The sequence below is a fragment of the Eretmochelys imbricata genome, chromosome 4 (assembly GCF_965152235.1).
Source record: "Eretmochelys imbricata isolate rEreImb1 chromosome 4, rEreImb1.hap1, whole genome shotgun sequence".
Classification (NCBI taxonomy): Eukaryota; Metazoa; Chordata; order Testudines; family Cheloniidae; genus Eretmochelys; species Eretmochelys imbricata.
In genome coordinates this window covers 30,185,542-30,193,826 of record NC_135575.1, presented here as the reverse complement: position 1 = coordinate 30,193,826, position 8,285 = coordinate 30,185,542, and the positions used below count along the sequence as shown (strand labels likewise).

At 45.6% G+C, this 8,285-nt stretch overlaps 1 protein-coding gene across 2 annotated transcripts in view; it reads left to right on the top strand.

The window, feature by feature from the left end:
- The first annotated feature begins 1,242 nt into the window (after positions 1–1,242).
- TSPAN5 (tetraspanin 5) overlaps positions 1,243–8,285 on the top strand; it is a 116,094-nt gene continuing 109,051 nt past the window's right edge. For both annotated transcript variants that reach the window (XM_077815052.1, XM_077815051.1), the window contains exon 1: positions 1,243–1,670. In XM_077815052.1, the coding sequence (XP_077671178.1) occupies positions 1,590–1,670 (81 nt within the window). In that variant the 5' untranslated portion in view covers positions 1,243–1,589. The remainder of the gene's footprint in view (positions 1,671–8,285) is intronic.

Here is an 8,285-nt window from a genome sequence, read left to right as displayed (position 1 = left end):
TGTTCCTCAGACGTTCTTGTCAACTGCTGGAAATGGCCCACCTTGATTATTACTACAAAAGATTTTCTTTTCTCCCTTCTCCCTCTCCCCTGCTGGTCATAGCTCATCTTAATGATCACTCTCCTTACAGTGTGTATGATAACACCCATTGTTTCATGTTCTCTGTGTATATAAATCTACCCACTGTATTTTCCACTGAATACATCCGATGAAGTGAGCTGTAGCTCACGAAAGCTCATGCTCAAATAAATTGGTTAGTCTCTAAGGTGCCACAAGGACTCCTTTTCTTTTTGCCAATACAGACTAACACGGCTGCTGCTCTGAAACCAACTATCTATATTTCTACATATCTACATTTTTACAGTGGAATACAGTTTGAATTTTGAACCTGTAATGATCACCCCCACTTTAGGGAGTGGGCAGCTTCTCCCTAAAGGATCAAAAACAAATTGAACAAACAACTGAAGTCAATTTTAAAAAAAAAACCAACAAAACAGCCCACCACCATTTATCATTTTTACAAATGTTTAAACCAATCTCATGCTTTACAGAAAGGGACGTGCCTGATGACAGCTTGGGGTTGGCAGTGCTGCCATGGACAAGATCCCAAGGTGGCATCTTTATTTTGGATCACCTTCAAAGCTATTTAATATTCCAGACTGCGGAGAAAGCGGCTCTCCCCACCCCGCCAGGAGCCACTGCTCCACCCGAGGATGTAATTTAGCCATGGCTTAAGGCAGCGCGCTCCTCTCCTGCGCATCCATCGCCGCAGGCCAAGTGGCACAGGGGCAGGCTGGGGCTCCCGCTCCCCCAGGGCTGGGTTCTCTGCTGCCAGCCGGAGAAGCCGTTTCAAGAGACACCCCCCCCCCCCGCGAACAGCCCAGAGGCTCAAGTGCCCGCTCTTGCAGCGCCCCCCCCCCCCCCCGAGCATGGGCGTTCAGCCTGAGGGCAGGATCAGGCCCCCGGCCAGCAGGGGGGCCAGGGGACCGCTCCCGCTCCTGCGGCGTCAGCACGGTCTCGCCTCCCCGCGCGGGGCACAGGCTGCCAGGGGCCAGCGCCCCCCAGCCCCGCGGCCGCAGCCCGCCCTCCCGCCTCGCCTCGCCCCGCCCCGGCCCGGCCCTGCGATGTGTGCGCGGCTCCGCCCCCTCCGCCCGCCGCGCTCCGGAGGCGGGGGGCGGGCTCAGCCAGCCAGGGTGGGAGGGAGGTCGGCAGCAGGAAGGCGCAGCGTGGCCAAGGGGGGGGCTCGAGCGTCTCGCTGCTCCCGCGGGGACGGTCCGGCGCTGGCAGCATCTGCCCGGGCAGCGCGGCGGCGCCTCTCTCTCCCCAGCAGCCGCGGGAGCCTCCTCGATGTGCGAGAGGAGGTGGGAGCTGCTCGCCGGCCATCCCCGGGACTCGGCGCCCGCTCCATGCATCGCTGAGCCGAGCCGCCGCCAAGCCCGCTCCTGCTGCAGCCGCTAATCTCCCCTCCCCTCCCCGGCCCGCCCCGCTCCCTCCCGGCCGGCTGCTGCTCGCCTCCCTGCCGCGCTGCCGGACCCGCGCCGTTTGCTTCCACTCTGGCTGCCAGCACCGCGTCTTCATGAGCCCAGAGGATGTCCGGGAAGCATTACAAAGGGCCCGAAGTCAGCTGCTGTATCAAATATTTTATCTTTGGCTTCAATGTCATTTTCTGGGTAAGTGCCACCGGTGCAACGCACGGAAAGGACCGTCAGGAGCGTGTGAAAAATACAAACCCGAGAGCGGTGTGTGTTCCTCCTCCTCCTCCTCCTCCGCAGCCTCCCAGATAAGCCACATCCATCCCCCGCCGCTGTGATCACACAGGTTCGCACGTTGGCTGCTGCCTGCCTCTTGAAACAAAGCTTTCTCCCGCTTCCCTCCTCCCTCTGAATTGCTTTTGTTGTAGGTGTGAAGAGTGTCCCTCCCCTCCCCCTTTGTCATGGAAGAAGTAGGGAATTGACGAGACACCCAGGCCTGGAGAATGGGTTGATCTGCATGTGTTATTGTGATGTCCCCGAGGAAAATCGTAGATCAAGTTCGAGGAGCAATGCAGTTTGGGAGGATGGTTACACAGCGACTTGTAGGGTTATGCAGGTGGTTTGCTGTGATTCGATATTGTTTAATAATAATAATTAATAATGCGAGCGACGAAACTGTGTTTCCCCTCTCTGAAGCCCAGGCTCTTACAATGGTTCGGTTGAGCATTTGCTTGACAGCGGCTGTGTTGCTGGTCTTGTCTTGGTTGTACTGTGTCCTGTGGCACCATCTGTAGCATTGTGTATGGAGTAGTCAGAGCTGTGTATTGGAGTGTAACTTGCATATAATAATAATTCTAGCAGGTTTTTTACATGCCTGTTTTGAATGAGATCCGCGTTTAACGTGATGCATAATCTATAAAGTCAGGGTCAATACAGCAGATGGGTTTATACATTATTGGAAACAATAAAATATGGCCTCATCCATGTATATATCGTTCATTATAGCAGGAGGGGGGCTCTTGTATTTATAAAGCACATCTCACTGTAATTTATACCAATTAGCAATGATGAAGACAGACTTATGTGCTGGGGGGGGGATGACTGTGAAAGCATGTGTGAACACAGACTCAGAATGCAGGAATTTAAAGATTGGCAATAAAAGATTCTGAACTCCATTATTACAGACGGGGAAAACTGTTACTTTTCCTTTCTCATCTCATCACCAGTACAGAGCTTCTGATTACCTTCAGCACCCATGGAAAAAATAGATAAGGACCAGGTGATAACAAGTGTTTAGTGATGATGTGATGTCTCTTTTCCTAGAAAGTAAAGATCTCTGGAAGACTGTCATAGTTTTTTAAAGTGGTTATTTTGAACAAACAAAAACGAAACTTGATTTATTTTTTTAACATAATCTTAAAATAGTTCACTCATTTTATATTAATGTTTACTTGTCCCCTTCCTTACCTCCTATCATACATGGTACTTTAAAGCGTCACACGGTGTCTTTCAACAGCCGCATGAATTGTTTTGTTTGCTCCAGTTTTAAAGGGGTGTGTGTGTGTTTAATTCCTCTACATGTCTGATGCAATGAACACAGATGTTTTCTGGCAAAAAAAACAGAAGGGTTTGCACTTGCAGAATACCTGTATACCATTCCAGTGGCCCTCAGGATCAACCGGGAGAAGGATTATTTTGATACCCTAATAAATTATATATAGAATAAATGTGGTGTGTTTCTTGGCCAACCAGTCATTTTCAATGAGTGAGATACTATGCTTCTCCCTATTTAACTGTGCTTGCCTCGACCTATAAATACTAAGTATGTGGACAATGGCAGTTGGATCAGTGTCTTTTTTCTTATGTCGGCTTATATGTTTGCATGAAAGGGACACAGGAGGCTAACAGATTATTTACTACTTTTCATGTTGGTTGGCTGAGACTCACTCAGTTTAGCTATCAAAATGAATAGCAGAGTTCCATGTGTCACAGTTGAATTGGTGGATACCAGATTTCTGAGGGAAGGTCCTTGGGCCGTATGGTGCAGTGGGAGAGGCGGCCGCTGGACTGGGAATCAGGAGGCTTGAGTTTATTTCCAACTCTGCTGTTGGCTTGTTGTGTGGCCTCGATATCTGAATTTCCCTATTGGCAAAATGCAGTCCATGATACTTGCCCTCCTTTACAAAGCCCCTTGAGATATACAGCGCTTTTCATCTATAGAGGAGTTATGTGTTTTTATTGTCTTAGTTACTTCCTCAAAACAGTACTGGCTTTTTGTGAAGAGAGGCCCCATGTACCACAGTTCCAAATAATAGGCAGTCATCTTCCAGAGTATGTTTAATGTAGTTTTCTTGACTTGATAGCAACTTGCTCAGTGTTCAATCACTCAGCTGAGCCAGAGCTCATGTAAAGGAAAAAATAATTTCAGTTGCCTGTACAAGGAGAGCAGTACTTGAGGATAACTGCACCTTTAGTTGTTTTAAGAAAGCTCAGATCTTTTACTGAGAATAGGAGTACTTGTGGCACCTTAAAGACTAAATAAATTTGTTAGTCTCTAAGGTGCCACAAGTACTCCTTTTCTTTTTACTGAGAAAGTTATTGTGTAAAACATTCTCTTTCAAACATCTTGCATAAACCCTTCAAAAGTATATAGTACCTTTCCAGAAACATCTAGCAAAGACTAGTATGTGCTCTTTGTATCAACCATTTTTAAAAAATGAAGAGAAAACTTACCTTCCATTTCTGCATCATAAAATAGCAGAGTGAAAATGGAGTGAAGTGAGTTAAGAGCAGCACCATTTCTAACCATGAAAAGTGATGGAGCCTTCAACAGAGGAATGTTGTGCAAGTATTTTAATAACAGTTGGGATATTGGCACATAATCTAAAGAGATATACCATCTTAACTTTATAATATAGAACAAAATGTACATAACTTCACACTTTTAATGTTTGGAATAAAAGGCAAAATTACCTTTTTGTTCAGCTTTGTGCTTTTACATGGGGAAAAAAAAAAACCCAAACAAACCAGAACCCAACAGCAACAACAGATTTGTACCCAGTTAGTGGAAGTTGCACCTGTGTGTTTGAAGGCAGAATTGTGCTGTTCAGGTGACACCGCTTAATCTTTTATTGCCTTGGATAACATGGCCCAAATTCTGCACTCTGTTATGTTCATCCAACTACACTTACTTCAGTAGAGCTGCATGGGGGAGGGATGGGTTCGTAACCGAACAGAATGTTTCCCTGTTTGTACATGCAGTATAAATCACAACTTTAGATACATTTGTAATTTTAGGTTAAGTCTTTTTGAAAACCCAGAGTTAAAGACATTACATTTAATATGCTAGAGGTGACCTGCAAAAGATTTTATAAAATTCAGGATCATTTCCTGCCCCCCTTTTGGGGGGGTAGGGTAGGAGGGGATGAAGGAGCACGCTTTATGATGTATAAAGAAAGTTTGTTTTGGGTTTTTTCCCCTTGCTTGTGTCAGATACTGGGAATGCCCAAGTAATCCTTCAGCAAAACAAGACTTTGAAGTCTTTGGAGAACTTATTATGTGAGCTTGCAACACCTTAATAGAAGAGCAGCCGTGTTAGTCTGTATTGGCAAAAAGAAAAGGAGTACTTGTGGCATCTTAGAGACTAACCAATTTATTTGAGCATAAGCTTTCGTGAGCTACAGCTCACTTCATCGGATGCATTGTTAGTCTCTAAGGTGCCACAAGTACTCCTTTTCTTTTTGCTTAATAGAAGAGGCAGGGATGTTTAAAACTAACAAATGTCCTTTCTCCAAAACATTACTTGAACACTGAAACAAAATATAAACCAAACAAAACAAAGATTTAAATACGGGAAAGGGATATTTATCTGTTGCTCAGCTTTCCCTTTCCAGGCCCTGTTGACTAGAGCACTGCCCCAGGCTTTAACTTGATTGGTTTAATGTGTGTTAAGACATGCTCTGCGGTTTCTGCACTACACTTCTAGAGTGTATGTTACCTAACACAAACTACGGCCCGTGGGCCACATCCGGCCAGCGGGACTGTCCTGCCCGGTCCTTGAGCTCCCGGCCGGGGAGGCTAGCCCCCAGTCCTTCCCGCGCTGTACCCCGCCCCTGCTGCCTCACCGCAGCACTGCCAACGCTTTGGGCAGCAGGGTTGCATGCTCCTGCCAGGCCGTGCGGCAGAGTGTTTGGCTCCAGCTGGGCGGAGGGGCTGCCAGATGTGCCGCTCTGAGCGGCATGGTAAGGGGGCTGAGGCCGGGGGTTGGATAAGGGGCAAGGAGTCATGGGGGGCAGTCAGGGGACAGGGAGCAGGGGGTGGTTGGATGGGGTGGAGGTTCGGGGCAGGGTGGTTAGGGAGCAGAGTGGGTTGGATAGGCGTGGGAGTCATAGAATCATAGAATATCAGGGTTGGAAGGGACCTCAGGAGGTCATCTAATCCAACTCCCTGCTTAAAAGCAGGACCAATCCCCAGTTAAATCATGGGGGTCCTTGGGGGGCCTGTCAGAGGGCAGGAGTGTGGATAGGGTTTGCGACAGAGAGCGGGGGGGGGGGGGGTTGGATGGGGGCGGGGTCCCGGGGGGCGGTTAGGGGCAGGAGTCCCAGGAAGGGGTGGTCAGGGGACAAGGATCAGGGAGGGGGTTGGATTGGTTGGGGGTTCAGAGAGGGGGAAGGAAGTGGGAGGGGGGAAATAGGGGGTAGGGGCCAGACTGTTTGGGGAGGCACAGTCTTCCCTACCCGGCCCTCCATACAGTTTTGTAACCCCTATGTGGCCCCCAGGCGAAAAAGTTTGCCCACCCCTGTTTTAGCAACCTTTAAATCCTAGTCTAGACAAAACCAGTGTCTTCCAGCCTATGAAGGACCTGAATTCCTAACATAAAAATCAACAGGGAAGAAAAATAGCTTCTGTTTATTTTTTAATTACCAAAAACTCTGTCAGGCCTTCTTTATATGTCAGAATGAACCCAAAAAGGCACAAGACTGGCTTTCCCCTCTGCAAATCAGGTTTAAGCTGTTATCTTATTTCCAAGTAAATTAAGGCCACATTCTGTCCTTTGTTGCAATCAATGGAAACTGCATATGTATGTCTCATGGCAGAATTGGGACCATACTCTGGTTCCAGTGACCCTAAACTAATAGAGAAGGGAGGTAAAGAGAACTTTAGCACATCAAACAGAAGCCTGTATTTTTTCTTATGATTCACCGTAAATTGCAAGATGTAGTGGGATGATGATACATCAGCATATTACAAGTCATAATTTGTGTTTTAATTTGCTAGGCATCTGTTAGTTTTGATAGTAACCATATGGGAGTCTAAATTGTCTTTTGAATTACAGGAAGATAGTAAAAAGAAAGCTAAATATGGTGCTGTAAGTGTCCTACAAGAAAAGAGTTGAAAAGCGCATTGACATGCGAGGAACAAGTAATTGACTGCTTGCTTGGATTCTGTAGATCATTGGTAGTGTGTTCTCAAGGTGACATAGAATCATTTCCCCATGACACTGTGTTTTCAGAAATCGAAAAATGAAATTTGGAAATACAATTTTTTTCTCCTCCAAAAATGAAAATTTTAATGAGAGATTGTTTTAGCGTGATCTTTAAACAGCTGTAATGTTTTATCCATAGAAAGTACTCTTGGAAGATAACCATCCAGTTAAGGATGAATGCATTTCAGGACAAAAATAGATGGTCAGGGTGCTTCCCCTTCTCCCACCCCCCTGCTTCCACTCTAGATTCAATCCATTTACGTCTGTTGTTAATTCCGCCATTTTGGAACATCGGAGAATATTTCATAATAGATACCAGAAATAGAAAAAACCTTGTCTTGGAAAATATATATAATAACTGCTTTGTAACTCTGAAAGTTGGTGAATGCATATTGATATACTCGATAAATTGTCATGAGCTTCTTTCCTCCTGCCTCCAAAAAACCCTATCTACTTTTGTAGTAACAAACATTTTTAACTATAAACTATGTCCACATTCTAGAACAGCTCATTTGGACAAAACACACAACTCAAATTGAGCAAAAGAGAGCATATTTGTGTTTATGGGCATACATACAAACACATTTGCGCGTTGTATGCATGGGCACATAGAGAAAGCGAATACATGACAGGTAGTGGAAGGAAAGAAATATTTTTTTAAGTGGAAATCCAAGAAAGCAGTTTAAAAAAATAATCTTCCAACCATGAAGTGTAATTAGCACATTACTATTACTAGTAGAAGCTTTCTGTTTTGGGACTAGGTGAATGCAAGGTGGAAGAGAGAGAACTTTCCTTGAAGTACTAATATTTTTCTTCTCAATATGTTTTAAACCAAAAATCAAATATTTGTTCTTTGCGAGTGGAAGACTCTGTGGTTCTAGGCCCTTAAATAATACTAGTGCTGAAATATAATCAGCAACCTTGGATTATTCTTAAACTCTATAAGACAGTAGTAGTAAATGGTGGATAGGTGATTGGAAACCTGAGCTTGCAGTCAGTGAAAAATACACAAAATTCTTCAGAAGTGTCCCGTCCCCCCCTCGTCCTGCCCCGGGCTCCGTTAGGCACTGATCCTGGAAATAGATCACTGCTGTAGACCCTCATGTTTATCCATGCAGAATCCCATTGCCTTAAATAGGATTCCCTTTATATGTAAGGGTCTGCACTGGTGCATTCGTTTGCTGACTTGTGGCTTTAAATGAATTGAGGAGAAGAGGGAGAAGAAAGGGGTGACGACAAGTTGTCTCTTGCTGAAAATGTCTTATAAATTATATTTGGCACCAAGATTACAACTTCTATAAACCTGGAAGGAGCAGCTGGTGTGTTAA